This window comes from Podarcis pityusensis, assembly GCF_964106645.2.
Source record: "Podarcis pityusensis genome assembly, chromosome: 8".
In the NCBI taxonomy this organism is placed as follows: domain Eukaryota; kingdom Metazoa; phylum Chordata; class Lepidosauria; order Squamata; family Lacertidae; genus Podarcis; species Podarcis pityusensis.
In genome coordinates, this window is record NC_138033.1 from 77,033,782 (window position 1) to 77,050,918 (window position 17,137).

At 49.1% G+C, this 17,137-nt stretch overlaps 1 protein-coding gene and 1 long non-coding RNA gene across 7 annotated transcripts in view; one reads left to right on the top strand and one right to left on the bottom strand.

Annotated features, from left to right (window-relative positions):
• Nucleotides 1-17,137, top strand: part of ARHGEF10L (Rho guanine nucleotide exchange factor 10 like) — a 132,957-nt gene that overhangs the window by 100,865 nt on the left and 14,955 nt on the right. For all 5 annotated transcript variants that reach the window (XM_081017924.1, XM_081017922.1, XM_081017923.1 and 2 more), the window contains one exon: nt 1,423-1,568. In XM_081017924.1, the coding sequence (XP_080874050.1) occupies nt 1,423-1,568 (146 nt within the window). The remainder of the gene's footprint in view (nt 1-1,422; nt 1,569-17,137) is intronic.
• LOC308483807 lies at nt 169-3,967 on the bottom strand. Of its 2 annotated transcripts, none has more exons than XR_013989797.1 (3): nt 3,787-3,967; nt 2,788-2,902; nt 169-834 (listed from the first exon to the last, which is right to left on the bottom strand). It is a non-coding gene; the product is annotated as an uncharacterized lncRNA (long non-coding RNA). The 2 variants fall into 2 exon arrangements; XR_013989798.1 differs by having other exon boundaries at nt 169-839.

A 17,137-nucleotide genomic window follows, 5' to 3' on the forward strand; every position in this document is an offset into this window, starting at 1 on the left:
AAAAGCTCCTTATATGGAAATTCACTTATCCAGACAGGAGGGATTAGTAACCAAACCGTTGCAGATTCAAATATCTGCACAGCTGGATCCGTGTGTAGTACTGTAAACAAATAAGAAGCCTTAAACAATGCTTGCTTTGTATGTTTTGCTGGCCTGCGACATGAAAACATGGGTGGGAGGGAGAAAGGCAGGGGGAGGAATCGGACAGGTAAAAAACATTTTCCCCTTCCTCGTTTGCCTTTTGCGAGGTTTCAGAGAAGTTTCCCTGGTGGTTTTTCTGTCATTTCAGGGTCAAAATTCCCTGTTTGGGACCTCGTTAGAAAATGTCAGTGTAAATTTTTCCACTTGCTACGTGAATGCCTGCCTAACCAAGGATTTCCTAAGGACACGTTGTGTTTGGGTGGTGAGACCTGAATGTCTGAAGGTTCCTTACACAAGGCAGGAGCATTTGCTCACCAGTTCTATGCCAGCCTCCCCCAACCTGGTGCCCTTCAGACATTTTGGACTGTTAACACCCCTTAGTCCCAGCCAGCTGTGAACGGTGGACATCATAGTCCAAAACATCTGGAGATGGAGAAGATTGTTTGACAGAGGAATGGTCTCTTTTGGAAGATGGTGGACTCTCTTTCCTTGCAGACTTTTCAACGGAGGTTGGATGGCCATCTGTCGGGGATTCTTCAGCTGTGATTTCTGCATTGAAGGGGGTTGGATCCAGATGGCCCTTGGGTGTTCCTTCCAACTCTGCAATGATATGACTCGGTGATCATATGGCCTGTCAGCAGCTCTCCAGGGTCTCAAACAGAAGCTTTTCCTGTCCGCAGATGAATTTTGGATCTGAGCTATGAAATAATAACGTTGCATCTCAACGTCCTGCAGAATTTAGTTGGCTTATTACATGCATAGGCAAATTGGGCCCTCCAGATGTTTTGGGACTACAACTCCCATCACCCCTAGCTAACAGGACCAGTGGTCAGGGATGATGGGAACTGTAGTCTCAAAACACCTGGAGGGCCAAGTTTGCCTATGCCTGGCTTATTAGAAAGGAACCTAGGAAGCCGCAACATACCAGCTCGGACAATTTGCCCAAGTACCCTGGTGTTGCCTGTTCTGACTGGCAGCAGCTCTCCGGGGTCTCGGGCAAAGAGAGACCCCCTTTCCCTGTCACTGGATCCTTTCAGCTGGTAATGCAGGGCATTGAATTTTGGGCTTCCCACATACAAAGTGCATCAGAGCTGCCAGGCTTGCCCAGGTTCTGCGGCCGGCTCAGGCTAAGCCAATCCGACGCCTGCTTTCTAGGATCTGAGGCTGCCCGAGTCTTGTTCCATGCAGTCCTCCCTGACACTCCTCGCCCTAGAAACCAGCTTTCTGTTGACAGCTGCCCCCCCCCCTTTCTAATGCCGCTCTCGCTCTTCCTTTCTTCAGGGGGGTTCTGGGACCTGGAGGCTGAGCCTGCCTGCCTGACAGTGGGGCTGGCACCAGTACGGACCCTTTTGACCCTGGATGATGCCGTGTGGGCCAGCTGCGGAAACCAAGTCACCGTCTTCGATGCCGCCACCCTGAAGGCACAGGTAGGCCGTGTGACGCCCCTCTGGAAACCCCTCTGCTAACTTCCTGCCTGCGCTAGAACTCTGCACATGCTCCTTTGTTGCGTTCCAAAAGCAAGGAAGGATTGGACCCTGATTAATAGAATACACATGAAGCTTGACCAGCAAGACTCTGGGGGGAGGTGCCAATAATAATTCCATCCACCCCTTGGCCCAGGTCGTTTTATGCACAAAAGAACTTTTTACACAGTGTTCGTAAGAACCAATCAGATTTCCTCTGAGCATTTCAAAAAAAAACCACGTTAAAGTTAAAACTACAAAGAGCTCATTTGAGCATGCATACGTAGTTCAGAGTAAATAAAATAGGAAACAAGGAGGAATGCTTTTAGGAAACTCTGGAGGTCATAAACAGCAGTAAACAGGAAAGGAAGAACAGGTAGTATTTACCATCTCCTTGTGAACTCTCTTCCTGGCCCTTAAGATCTACCTAAAGATTAACAAACTACATCAAAGTTACATACATCTTTATGGCTCAGGATGCCTGGTGAAGCAACTGGCCTGTGTATTTAGAATGCTTATACGTGCCTGTCAGGCGTAGAGAAAGCAAATGGCAGAGGTGCAGAGGCTTGTGGGATTCGATCAGAAATTATTGTCAATGAATCAAACCCAGTCAACGCAATGCTTTCATTGAGGACACAATGGCTTGCTCCATATTTTCATAATTCCTCATAGCAATCTGACCTGACCCCCACACTCCTTGGCCTAGCCCTCCCCATCCAGAGCCAGTGTGGTGTAGTGGTTAGGAGCGGCGGATTTGTAATCTGGGGAACCGGGTTCGTGTCTCCACTCCTCCACATGCAGCTGCTGGGTGACCTTGGGCTAGTCACGCTTCTCTGAAGTCTCTCAGCCCCACTCACCTCACAGAGTGTTTGTTGTGGGGGAGGAAGGGAAAGGAGAATGTTAGCCGCTTTGAGACTCCTTCGGGTAGTGATAAAGCGGGAGATCAAATCCAAACTTTTCTTCTTCATCATCCACATTTCTCCATTTACCATCCATTCCCAAGACATCCCTGCCTGTGAACTTATCTTCTCCAACTTCTCTCCCTCTGAGCGATGATCTCATGCTTTCAATGATTTTTGGCTCTTCCCGATGGTGGAAACTGCATCCCTGACTGCCTGCAGGATGCTGCCTCCCTCCTCCTCCTCATCCAAACCTGCCTTGGGTACCACCCCTGAGCTCTCACCGTCTCTTGTCAGGCCTAGGTAGTTCGCTTGGGGGATAAAGGACTCTGCAGGAGAAATCAGGTCTGGCGGCTGCATGCAATCTTGCCTGCGAGCTGAGTGGTTCTCCATCTTCTGCTATAAGCAAACAAACGTGCCTTTAACCTTCACCTAAACCTCCCCCTGTCGCCTCTGGATTATTCTGGTTTATTCATTTATTGCATTTAGATCCCCCCCATTTCTCCAAGGTTGCTCGAGGGGCCGTGCATGAAAATGCCAAGCCCAGTCATTTTAACAAAACCTGATGAGGAACGCTTGAGGGAGTTGGGGATGTTTAGCTTGGAACAGAGGAGATATGAGAGCCATCTTCAAAGATCTCAAGGGCTTTCCCATGGAAGATGGAGCAAACTTGTTTTCTCCTGCTCCAAAGGGCAGGGGCTGATATATGTATTTGAGTGGCAAGACAGGAGATTCAGACTAAACATCTGGAATAACTTTCTGGCAGTGAGAGCCATTTGACAGTGGATAGCTCAGCTGGTTAGAGCATGGTGCTGATCACGCCAAGGTTGCAGGTTCGATTCCTGTATGGGACAGCTGTATATTCCGGCATTGCAGCGGGTTGCTCTAGATGACCGTCAGGGTCCCTTCCAACTCTACATTTCCATGAAACCTTAGACAGCTGCTGCCAGCCAGTGCAGGTGGTCCAATGGTCTGACCCCAGCTCCTATTTAAATCGGCCTTTGGTTCAGAACCATGAGGACTAGGATCCTGATTTATTTTTAGACCCAGATCATAATAGAGAGGGAGACCTATGCTTGGCATGTCATAGGTCCCTGGTTCAATGCCTGGCATCCCCAGGTAGGGTTGGGAGGGACCGCCCCCACCTGAAAGCTTGGAGGGCTGCTTCCCATCAGTGTAGACAATGTGACCAAGATGGAGCAATGGTATGATTTGGTAGAAGGCAGGCTCCTATTTTAAACCAGCCCTTTGTTTATTCAGCGCAATGAGGACTAGAAACTTACTTGATACTTATGGAAGGGTGGGAGTTTAGTGGTAGAGCATCTGCTCTGCATGCAGAAGGTCTCCAGGTAGGGCTGGGATTGTCCCCTTATCTGAAAACCTGGTGAACCCCTCCATAGCCCTGCGGTAGTGCAGGTTGGTGGCTTTGTGACATCAGAAAGGCCAGCCAATCAGTGCTTTATGTATATGTGAAGCTAGCCAATTAGCAAGCCTGGTTTCACAGAATCATAGAGTTCGAAGGGACTGCGAGGGACATCTAGTCCAACTCCTTGCTCCTGGCGCAAGGCAGCATGCCTGACCAAAGCGGGGTGCCAACTAGATGACCCTCAGGGTCCTGTCTAACTCTACAATTCTATGATTCTATGGAAGGTGAGGAACTCTCCTTCCTGGGAGGTTTTTAAGCAGAGTTTGGAAGGCCATCAGTTGAGATTGCTACATTGCCAGGGGTTGGAATGGATGATCTTTGGGGGGATCCTTTCCCCCTCCACGATTCTATTATTTTTACGATGGCTTTCTTTGTTTTCTTTTGCATTTTTTTTTAATGGCTTCATGTTGCATTTCCACATGTCATCACACGCCGTGTTGACATCTTCTGTGAGTGCGCGGTACAGAAATATATTTAATAAGTAGGACTGCCCTTTCTCGCACAGATGCACACAACCCCCTTGGCCCTAAACGGTTCGGTTTGGGGGGTGTGTGTGTGTGACAGATCTGTCCCTCGCCGCAAAATGCCTTTCCGCCCTGCCAGTCCTCTGGGTCGGCCACCGTGTGGCACTGTTGTGGCACGCAGCAGAGCTCTGGTTACGGGCTCAGACCGAAGCGAGTGCCCTTCCACCCAGGAGCTCGCTCCATCTCCTCCGTAGATGCCTCTCTCTTTTTGAAACAGCAGCCGCTGCAGTGGTGTGTGTGTGTGTGTCTGTGTCTGGAGGGGTCTTTATCGACTCTGCAAATTTCTCGCCTGACCGCTCCTCCTCCTCCCCCACCTCCCAGAGTCTTTGTTCTATTATTCATGAGCTGCGTCGACTGACCACCCCGCAAGGCCGACTGAACTGTGCCTGCTTGTAACTCCGGGGGTCTGGCGTTGTTGCATCAGGAGGAACAAAGGTGGGGTGGGGTGGGGTGGCAGGCGAAGGGCTGGGTCTCGGCTGCTGCCAGGGCACCGGAGCTCAAATGCTCATTCAAAGCACTGTGGCAAAACTTGCCTTCTGGTTTCTCTAAAGTTTCTTCCGCCCTGGGGGTCTCTTAGGTTGGGGTGGGGGTTAGGAATATAAGAGTCAGTTGGGTCAGGTCAGTGTTTCTGCCATAGCTTAGGGGACGTGTTTATATAATCATAGAGTTGGACCCCCACGGGTGGCGCTGTGGTCTAAACCACTGAGCCTCTTGGACTTGATGATCAGTAGGTTGGCGGTTCAAATTCCCATGTCGGAGTGAGCTCCCGTTGCTCTGTCCCAGCTCCTGCCAACCTAGCAGTTCAAAAGCATGCCAGTGCAAGTAGATAAATAGGTACCACTGTGGCAGGAAGGTAAATGGCATTTCCATGCGCTCTGGTTCCCATCACGGTGTCCTGTTGTGCCAGAAGCGGTTGAGTCATGCTGGCCACATGACCCAGAAAGCTGTCTGTGGACAAACGCCGGCTCCTTCGGCCTGAAAGCGAGATGAGCGCCGCAACCCCATAGTCGCCTTTGACTGGACCTAACTGCCCAGGGGTCCTTTACATTTCACCTAGTGCAGGAATCACTGCTGAAGCGTCCCTGACAGATGGCGATCCAACCTCTGTTTAAAGGCCTCCAAGGAAGGAGAGTCTGCCAGGTTTCTCCTTGTTTGAATCCACTGGTTCAAGTTCTGCCTTCCATATACCACCTGCTATAAAACTCAGGTTTGGGACGCGGGTGGCGCTGTGGGTAAAACCTCAGTGCCTAGGACTTGCCAATCGTCAGGTCGGCGGTTCGAATCCCCGCGGCGGGGTGCGCTCCTGTTGCTCGGTCCCAGCGCCTGCCAACCTAGCAGTTCGAAAGCACCCCCGGGTGCAAGTAGATAAATAGGGACCGCTTACTAGCAGGAAGGTAAATGTCGTTTCCATGTGCTGCGCTGGTGCTGGCTCGCCAGATGCAGCTTGTCACGCTGGCCACATGACCCGGAAGTGTCTGCGGACAGCGCTGGCCCCCGGCCTCTTAAGTGAGATGGGCGCACAACCCTAGAGTCGGACACGACTGGCCCGTACGAGCAGGGGTACCTTTACCTTTATAAAACTCAGGAGTCAAGTTCTGAATGAATCTAATGGCCAATGTCATGACATTCATATTTTAAATTAGCAGTTGAGATGTTAACCTACATATTTTCATTGTTTTATATTTGTACTATTTGCCGTACTCTAGCTTACAGAGTTTAATTGTAACCTATGTATAAAAAAGGTAAAGGTAAAGGACCCCTGGACGGTTAAGTCCAGTCAAAGGTGACTACAGGGTTGCAGCGCTCATCTTGCTCTCAGGCCGAGGGAGCTGGTGTTTGTCCACAGGCAGCTTTCCAGGTCATGTGGCCAGCTTGACTAAACCGCTTCTGGTGCAACACAACACCGCGACGGAAACCAGAGCGCATGGAAACGCCATTTGCCTTCCCTCCACAGCAGTACCTATTTATCTACTAGCACTGGCCTGCTTTTGAACTGCTGGGTTGGCAGGAGCTGGGACAGAGCAACAGGAGCTCACCCCATTACAGGGATTTGAGCCACCAATCTTCTGATCGTCAGACCCAAGCGGCTCAGTGGTTTAGACCACAGCGCCACCCGCACCCCTTTAACCTATGTATATATACTTTTCTCTATCCCTGTACATGTCTGTATTTCTGATCTGTGACCGTAATAAATCAATGTATTTATACCTTCCAAAGCAGGGGAAAACAAGCTTGCTCCATCTTCCATGGGAGAGCTCTTCTGTTGGCTGAAGATGGCTGTCATGTCACTTTCAGTCTCCTCTTTTTCACCGCCCATTCCTCCTGTGGCTTGGTCTCCCTCCTCTGCACATGTTCCAGCTGTCCAATATCCTTCTTCAATTGTGGTGCCCAGAACTGGACACAATTTTCCAGGTGTGGTCTAGAATAGAGCGGTGCTATTATTTCCCGTGATCTATACTTCTGTTGATGCAGCCTAGGATTGTATTAGCTGTTTTCCGCTGCCGCATCACGCTGTTGACTCATGTTATGCTTCTGGCCTGCTAAGGTCCTTTGCACATGGGCTGCTGTCTAGCCAGGGGTCCCCCATCCTAGATTTGTGCATCTAGAACCTTGTCCCTACTGAAATCCCTTTGTTGTCGTTGCAAATCATTTTATTTCTATACTGCTTTATATTTTTAAGGGGGGGAAATCTTAAAGCAATTTAAAGGTAAAGGGACCCCTGACCTTTAGGTCCAGTCGTGACTGACTCTGGAGTTGCGGCGCTCATCTCACTTTATTGGCTGAGGGAGCTGATGTACTGCTTCTGGGTCATGTGGCCAGCAGGACTAAGTGGCTTCTGGCGAACCAGAGCATTGCACGGAATCGCCGTTTACCTTCCCGCTGGAGCGGTACCTATTTATCTACTTGCACTTTGACGTGCTTTCGAACTGCTAGGTTGGCAGGAGCAGGGACCAAGCAACGGGAGCTCACCCCGTCACGGGGATTCGAACCGCCGACCTTCTGATCGGCAAGTCCTAGGCTCTGTGGTTTAATCCACAGCGCCACCCGTGTAGTACACCTTAAAACAATCCAGAATAAAACATTACAGAAGAAAGTCAAACATAAAGTTTTGTTAGTTTTGGCCCAGTTCTCCAGTCTGTAAAATTCCCCTTTGCAGCTTGTCAATACCCTTCTTAAAATGGGTTGCCCAAAACTTGACAGGGGACTCCAGGTACAGACTGAGCAAGACAGAATAGAGCAGTTCTGTGACTTCCCTCGATCTGGACACTAGCCTTCTATTGACGCAGCCTGGAATAGCATTAGATCTTTTTGTTGTGCCCTCCCCTCTCTATGAGGGGTTGTGTTTTCAGGAGGGGGGTGCAAGTGCTCCTCTGCTAAATGGCCTTCTCGGTGCTCAGAGATGGCCTGACCTAGATTCCCCTCTGCTTGCTTCAAACTGGTTATTTCACCGAGCAATAATAGCCCAATCTCCCACGCGGCGAGGACGCCGGGGGGATCCTATTTGCTTCTCCACTGGGCTTTTTAGGAGCAAATGGCTCTTGCTCGCGATTCTCCCAAATGGCAATAATGGGACTTTCTTTTTGTAAAAATAAATTATTATATATATTTTTTTGCTTTTACAAGTCCTGAAAAAGTGGCGATGCAGCAATCTTTTCTGCTGACTCAGCTCCCAAGGAGATGCCTTTGTTCTTTACGTCCATTAGGGGAGCTGCGTTTAGGGTCATGAGCAAAACTTCAGCAGGGACTTTCTTAAAGAGACAGATCACCTGAGAAGAGGCAGGGAGGGAGGAAGCACAAATTTTGGAAGGTTCAGGGCAGATAAAAGGAACTACTTTTCACAGAACAGAGTTAAACTGTGGAACTCACTTTCACAGGAGGCAATGATAACCACCAACCTAGATGACTTTAAATTCAGGGAGGAGAGGGCTATTGATGGCTCCTAGCCAGGGGATGCGGGTGGCGCTGTGGGTTACACAACAGAGCCTAGGACTTGCTGATCAGAAGGTTGGTGGTTCGAATCCCCACGACGGGATGAACTCCCCTTGCTGTGTCCCAGCTCCTGCCAACCTAGCAGTTCGAAAGTACGTCAAAGTGCAAGTACCGTATTTTGCACCCCATAGGACGCTCCGGCCCATAGGACGCACCTAGTTTTTTGGGGGGGAAATAAAGAAATAAAATTTTATTTCCCCCCCAGGTGCGGGGCTGGAAGAACCAGGTCGGGGAACAGCGGGAAGGCGCGCTCTGCCTCCCCACTGTCCCCCGAGCTTGTGGGGCTTGTGATGGGGAGAAGTGCGCTGATCCTGGGACTGCAGGCAGCTCTGCGCAACCCTCGGAGCCGGTCTCCCGAGGGTTGCGCAGAGCTTCCTGAAGCCTGGAGAGCGAGAGGGTCGGCTTCAGCGAAACCCTGCATTCGCCCCATAGGACGCACACACATTTCCCCTTCATTTTTGGAGGGGAAAAAGTGCGTCCTATAGGGCGAAAAATACGGTAGATAAATAGGTACCGCTCCGGCGGGAAGGTAAACGGTGTTTCCGTGCGCTGCTCTGGTTCTCCAGAAGCGGCTTAGTCATGCTGGCCACATGACCCGGAAGCTGTACGCTGGCTCCCTCGGTCAATAAAGCAAGATGAGCGCCGCAACCCCAGAGTCGGTCACGACTGGACCTAATGATCAGTGGTCCCTTTACCTTTACCCTTTTTACCCCCTTTACCCTTTGACCTTTAACCTTTACCCTTTGACCTTTACCCGTTACCCTTTAACCTTTACCCTTTGACCTTTACCCTTTACCCTTTACCTTTACCTTTACCTTTAGCTATGCTTTGCTGGCCGGACCCAGCAGGCTCTGCTTATGTTCTCAATACAGGTATGGCTAAGATGCTGTTGGACTCCAGTTCCCATCAGCCCACTGTCCAGGGCTTACCCATTCACAACAATGGAGGCAAAATTCAATTCAGCTCGCATTTAAAGGCCCAGCCACTTAATTTTTATGCTTCAAAACCGTGCAGCGACTGAAATGTGGCCGATCTTTCGGAATTCGCACACCTCCGAATTTTGCAAACCCTGTTCCACCAGCCGAGCCTCATAATCCAGGAATGCATATATACTTTTTGCTCGGGCAAAGCGTGCCTGAAAACACATCTCTTCACAAAACCAACCTACAAAAATGTGCTATAATTAGGCAAAATTGCTTTGTAAATAATTGCCTTGGATATCAGCCAAAAACTGCATGCAGGAAAAGGGAGAGAAAAGTGTCCGTTAGGAGAAATCTGTGCCAAAATCCTCATGAATATTCATGGGGATTTTAAAATTAAAGACAATTCAAACTAATGCAGAGAGGCGGTAGAGCTTAAATCGAAGGTGGAGAAGGGGGAGGTTCCCCAAGATTGGCATTTTTGCCCATGCCTGATCTAGAACCCTTTATTAAAAAACTGTACATGGCTCTAGAACTCATAGGACAGCAAAATTAAACTACCTGAAAGGCTGTCCCATGAAGGATGGAGCAAGCTTGTTTTCCTACTTCTCTAGGGTGCAGGACCTGAACCAACAAATTCAAAGGGCCAGAAAGGAGAAGCCCACTAAACAATAGGAAGAACTTTCTGATGGACTCATAGAATCATAGAACCGGGACAGACCCCAAGGGTCATCTAGTCCAACCCACTGCAATGCAGGAATCGTAGCTAATAATAATAATAATAATAATAATAATAATAATAATAATAATTTATTATTTATACCCCGCCCATCTGGCTGGGTTTCCCCAGCCACTCTGGGCGGCTTCCAACAAGTATTAAAATACAGTGGTCTGTTAAACATTAAAAGCTTCCCTAAACAGGGCTGCCTTCAGATGTCTTCTAAAAGTCTGGTAGTTGTTTTTCTCTTTGACATCTGGTGGGAGGGCGTTCCACAGGGCGGGCACCACTACCGAAAAGGCCCTCTGCCTGGTTCCCTGTAACTTGGCTTCTCGCAGTGAGGGAACCACCAGAAGGCCCTCGGAGCTAGACCTCAGTGTCTGGGCAGAACGATGGGGGTGGAGATGCTCCTTCAGGTATACTGGACCATCCAACCTCTGCTTAAAAACCTCCGAGTCCACAAACTCCTGACAGAGTTTGTCCCACTGTCAGAAAGCTTTTAACAGTCAAAGCATGGGCTTTGCACGGGCTCTACTGCTGAACTACCACCCTTTCCTTAAAAATGAAGCAGGTTTCTAGTCCTCATCATTCTAAACAAGAGACTGATTGGAAACGACACAGGCAGGGTCTTTGCCCATCTAGCTCTGTATTGTCTAAATCAGCCTTTCTCAACCTGTGGGTCCCCAGATGTTGTTGAACTACAACTCCCATCACCCCTAGTTAGCAAGGCCAGAGCTCAGGGATGATGGGAATTGTAGTCCAACAACATCTGGGGACACACAGGTTGAGAACCGCTGGATAGACCGGCAGCATCTTTCTAGGGATGTTCACATTCTTATGCGGCGATGCCTGGGATTCAACCTGGGTCCTTCTGCATGCAAGGCAGGCGTCCAGCCTCTCAGCTACACCCTTCCCTTAAGTTGCAGTGATATGGGAAGCTGCTCTCTACTGACTCAGTCGATCTTCCTCTACTGTCTACACTGGCTGGCAGTGTCTCTGCTGCATTCATCAGAGTATTTCCCCAGTCTTACCAGGAGATGCTGTTGGGGTTGGGACCTTCTGTATGCAAGGCAGATGCACTCCTCTGCCTGTGACCCTTTCTTCTATGAAAGCATACAATGTGTGTGTGTGTGTGTGTGTGTGTGTGTGTGTGTGTGTGTGTGTAGCAGGTCTCCAGTCTTCCAAGAGGCCGGAGAGTGATGCTGTCGGATGATGAAAGATCACTTCGCCTATTAGACGACTGGCTTCAGACCAAGGTGTCCATTAATTAACCAGCTTGGGATTATGGATAGTTACTTAGAGTGGCACCTTAAGGAAGGTGCTTTGTGAAAGTGAAGGTGACCGCGTGGTGGGTGGGTGCCTTTCTCTGTGATTTTATTTTATTTTTTGTGGGGAGAGGGAAGGCCTTGATGTCGCTTCTGGGCCTCAGTTGCCTGAAACGCACATGTTCCTATCCAAAAGGAGAGTTCCTCTGAGCAAGTGCAGAGCGCATTTCCCAGGTCTGGCAGGTTCGGAGGGTTGCAAGAAGCGTTCAGCAGCCCCTCCCAAGTGTCCCTATTTTCCAGGGATGGCCGCAGGCTTACAGAAGCCGTCCTGGTTTCTGATTTGATCCTGGAATGTTCCACTTTTCCTTAGAACGTCCCTATTTTCATCAGAGAAATGTTGGAGGGTATGGAGCTGTGTGACACCTCTGCCCAAGCCAAGGTAACTGCACAACCTTTAGAAGACATCTGAAGGCAGCCCTGTATAGGGAATCTTTTAAATCTTTTATTATATTTTTATATATGTTGGAAGCCACACACAGTGGCTGGGGCAACCCAGTCAGATGGGCAGGGTATTATTATTATTATTATTATTATTATTATTATTATTATTAAAGGTAAAGGGACCCCTGACCATTAGGTCCAGTCGTGGCCGACTCTGGAGTTGCGGCGCTCATCTCGCTTTATTGGCCGAGGGAGCCGGCGTACAGCTTCCGGGTCATGTGGCCAGCATGACTAAGCCACTTCTGGCGAACCAGAGCAGCGCATGGAAACGCCGTTTACCTTCCCACCGGAGTGGTACCTATTTATCTACTTTGATGTGCTTTCAAACTGCTAGGTTGGCAGGAGCAGGGACCGAGCAATGGGAGCTCACCCCGTCACAGGGATTCGAACCGCCGACCTTCTGATCGGCAAGTCCTAGGCTCTGTGGTTTAACCCACAGCGCCACCCGCATCCCTATTGTTATTATTAGACGTCCCTATTTCCATTGGAAAAATGTTGGAGGGTATGTGTTCAGGATGGAGGTGGAACTGTCTGACCCTGAGCTAGATGGACCCAAGAGCCACAGTCCGTCAAAAGCAGCTTCCTACATCAGTTCCTAGAACTGAGCAGAAGATACGGGAATGCATGTAGCTGCTTCATGCAGACCATGGGTCATTGGCCCATCTAGCTGAGTATTACCTGCACTGACTGGCAGCAGCTCTCCAGGAACCATTGGCCTGATCTTGGAGGCAGTTACTGTGCTCTCCCAGGCCTGTACATGTGAACAAACCTTCACATACACACTGCCACCACAAAGCTGCTTGCTCCAGCAATCTCTGTTTTCCCCTGATTGTGGGGATGGTGGGGGGAGGATGTTGGCACCTCCTCTGCTTGGCACCTTCCGTCAGCCGAAGTTTGATGCCTCGTCAATACTAATATGACTTTTTACGCCTCCCTTGCTGCCCAGCGGGATTTATGGGAGCGCTGTTTTTATATAGACATTTCGAGGTACATAAATGCCGCCGTTCCCGCCGTGGGTAGGGTTGTGTCAGCGTTTTCAATATAATATTCTGGGTTTTATAATGCAGGCAATAAAAGATGGTCGCGCTGAGCCGGAATGCTGCGCAGCGGAGCCTCAGTCCCAGGGAAGGGGGTGGTGGAATACGCTGTATTTCTGTTCTAGAGAGAGGGGAGAGAGTTAGCGGGCGGTTGATTTGTGGGTGTCATCTACATCTAGTTAGAGTGGGGAAGACGATGACTCAAACTCGCAGCCTTAAAAAGTGAAGGGGGCTCACTTCTGGGGAGAGGTCTCAGCATTTGAGGCTTTTTAGTTTAGAGAAAGGGTGGGAGAAGAGGCGACCTGATATAAAATTATGCGTTGCAACCCTGAAACTCCAATGGAGCTGAATGTGGGAAGTTTCAGTCCTTCTTCACACAGTGCGGAGTTAAACTATGGAACTCTCTGCCACAGGAGGCAGGGATGCCCACCAGCTTAGTAAAGGTAAAGGGACCCCCGACCATTAGGTCCAGTCATGGCCGACTCTGGGGTTGCGGCGCTCATCTCGCTTTACAGTAGTACCTCGGGTTAAGTACTTAATTCGTTCTAGAGGTCCGTTCTTAACCTGAAACTGTTCTTAACCTGAAGCATCACTTTAGCTAATGGGGCCTCCTGCTGCCACCGTGCCTCCAGAGCACGATTTCTGTTCTCATCCTGAAGCAAAGTTCTTAACCTGAAGCACTATTTCTGGGTTAGTGGAGTCTATGACCTGAAGTGTATGTAACTTGAAGCGTATGAACCCGAGGTACCACTGTATTGACTGAGGGAGCCGGCGTACAGCTTCCGGATCATGTGGCCAGCATGACTAAGCCACTTCTGGCGAACCAGAGCAGCACACAGAAACGCCGTTTACCTTCCCGCTGGAGCAGTACCTATTTATCTACTTGCACTTTGACGTGCTTTCGAACCACTAGGTTGGCAGGAGCAGGGTCCGAGTAATGGGAGCTCACCCCATCACGGGGATTCGAACCGCCGACCTTCTGATTGGCAAGTCCTAGGCTCTGTGGCTTAACTCACAGCGCCACCCGCGTCCCACGCACCAACTTACATGACTTTAAAAGGATTAGACAGATTCATGGAGGAGAGGGCAACTAACCACAATGGCCGGGTTCTGCCCCCCATATTCTGCTTCTGAATACCCATTGCTGTAAACACAGATAGGAGGGGAGAGTGAAATTGTCCTCAAACCCCGCTTGCAGGTTTCCCCCTTTGGCCTGATCCAGCAGCCCGGGATCTTTGCGTTCTGTTATGTCAATTCGGCACATAAATCAAGGGTAACTTTTTGCACACTAACATCTTTCGGAGGTGGAAGCAGGCAGCCGGATCATTTTCTTTTTAAAAAATGTTGTTTTATGGTATGTTTTATGATACTTTTACGACTTTGTGTTTTTGTACTGTAAACCGCCCTAGTCATTTTTGTATTAAAAAAACTGGTACAGAAATCGAATAAAACGCTCGAGAGTAAGGGTGTTTCACAGGAGCCGGAGAGAAGCCAGCCTCCTGTGGGATGGCTAATAATAATAATAATAATAATAATAATTTTTAATTTATATCCTGCCCATCTGGCTTGTTTCCGCAGCCCCTCTGGGCGGCTTGCAACATATAAAACACAAAACATCAAACATTAAAAAACCAAAACAAGATATCCTATACAAGCAACATGCAAACCAATAAATCAATAAAAACCAATAACAACAATAATAAACTGCTTGCAGTTATACCCAAATTAAAGTAACTGCCAACCCCAACTAAACTAAACTAAATTTCCAGTTCACCAAGTTATGCCAATGGCGCCTCTCTCATTCTCCCATGAGGTGCCCTAACAACTTTCTTTCTTTCTTTCAAAGTATTTGGCCACCTGCAATTCCAAAAACAGCCCGGTGTAAAAATGTCACCTTTGTTTTATGGGCTGGATTGCAATCGGCCACCATACTTGCCTACATGGTGAATGAGGGGAAAGTTTGACGACCGCAGGCGATTGCTGCTACTGATAAGAAAGGAGGGCAGAGAAGGGTTGCGCGGTAACAAAACATCCCCAGTAGTTTTGCTGTTTGGGTGGAAATGCAATTGGGAAAAAAGCATTTGCTGTATTAAAGAGATTAGGGGTTTGGGGAGCCTCTTTTGGCCTGAGGGCCACATTCCATCTCGTGCAGCCATCCGGGGGCCAGAGGCAAAAGCAGAGCGACTGATAGGAGCCATATTGATGTAGGCTAGCCCTGCCTTACGACACAGGCATGTATGAGTCTGCCTAACAAAAGAGTCCATCTATCCCATTAATGTCTGCACTGGCTGGCAGCAATGGCTTTCCGGGTTTTCAGGTGGGGGTCTTCTTCCCCAAGGCCTGCCTCAAGATGCAGTGTGTGTGTGGGGGGTGAACCTGGTTCCTTTTGTGTGGGGTGTGAAATAAGAATATTGAGGAGTCCCTTCAAGGCAGGGGTCAGCAAGCTTTTTCAACAGGGGGCCGGTCCACTGTCCCTCAGATCTTGTGGGGGGCTGGACTATATTTTTTGGGGAAAATGAACGAATTCCTATGCCCCACAAATAACCCAGAGATGCATTTTAAATAAAAGCACACATTCCACTCATGTAAAAACACCAGGCAAGCCCCACAAATAACCCAGAGATGCATTTTAAATAAAAGGACACATTCTACTCATGTAAAAACACGCTGATTCCCGGACCATCCGCAGGCCGGATTTAGACGGTGATTGGGCCGGATCCAGCCGCCGGGCCTTAGTTTGCCTACCCATGCTTCAAGGGGGTCAGCTTCTTAAGGAAAACTAGACCTTTGGAGAGAGCATTCCTTTTAAGGCTCAAACCGATCAGGAAATGAACAGAGACCAGACCAGGTTATACAAAAGCAAAGCGGCTATAAGCCTGGTCTTTATTGAAGCTGTTGCAACAGGGTGCTCCCCCCCACATGCAGCAGAGACGAGGAGGACCCAGGACAAAGTTGTGCAAGCCCTTATATAGACTTTGAAATTTCCCACCCTGGAGCTCAAGACCACCCCCAGAAACATCATACCTACATCACAGAAGTGCTTTAGCCCAAGACCCCCACCCCCAGATACATCAGAGAAGGGGCAGACTACAACAGAAATCTGAGTGCGTTGTTTTTTTTCCTGTCTGCTAGGTTTCCTGCTTGGATTACCTGGGCATCCTGGCCACTCTTTTGTTACGATAACTACTCAACCACTCAACTCCTGAATCCAGGTCACAGGCTCACCCTATTCATATCTTAAATGTGCCCTTGAGACAGAATTTGTGAGCAAAGAGACAATGGGGAGGCCCCCCATTTCCTTCGACCTTGCAGAGAAATATCTGAGGTCAATTTGGGAGAGAGAAAATGCTTTCAGGACTTTTCTGTGGGTTTCAGACATGGTCTATACATATTTGTATGTGCTTGCTTGGTACATTTATGAACATCTATTTTTTATATATAAAAGACCTTAAAATTCTTATAACAGGTGCATGGGCCCTGCCACCAAGCGGTGGCCCTTTCCTGAAAAACAAAACAAGTTTCTAGTCCTTGCCGTTCCATGTAAAAAAGGCTGGTTGAAAAAGGGAGCTGCCCTCTTCCTGGGATTTATTGGGGTTGTCGGGTTCCTGTGCTGAGCCTCAGAAGGGCTTGTAAAAGCCTGACATGTCAGAGGGGGAGAGAACAACTGGAACCTGACAGGCCGGTGAATTAAATTCTTAGGTAATTGCATCTTTGTGAGTCCCTTGCTGCAGTCGGTTTGTTCTCCTGCTTCCGTTCCACTTGCTGAATAACGCCCCCCACCCTTCCCTAAAAACCCCAGAGAGGATGTGTGCAGGTGGACTTCTTGGGATCTGCAACAGCGAAAATCCATTTCCCCTTCTCTTCCCCTCCCTCCGCTCTTAAGCAAAAATTGAATTCTGATAGCTCGGATGCCAGCTTCTTGCTGCTGCCATGGATTTGCAAACAAGCAATGGGTTTGTGGGAGTCTCCGCTTCTGGATCTCTCCATGGCAAGGAGAGCAGAAAAGAGTTGCATGGTGCTATGGCTGGTGGCTGCTCAAAACAGGTTACCTGAGTCCCCTGAGTTGATCTAGTACACAGAGGTGACAGACCGCCATCCTAATGGTGAATTCAGGCAGCTGAATGCTGATCTGTTTGAACATCACATACGAACCTAGAAGAGGGCTGTTGGAAGCAGAGGTAGCTCGGTCGGAGCAGAGCACCCGCTTTGCCTGCAGAAAGCCCCAAATTTAATCCCCAGCAGCAGTGCAGTCA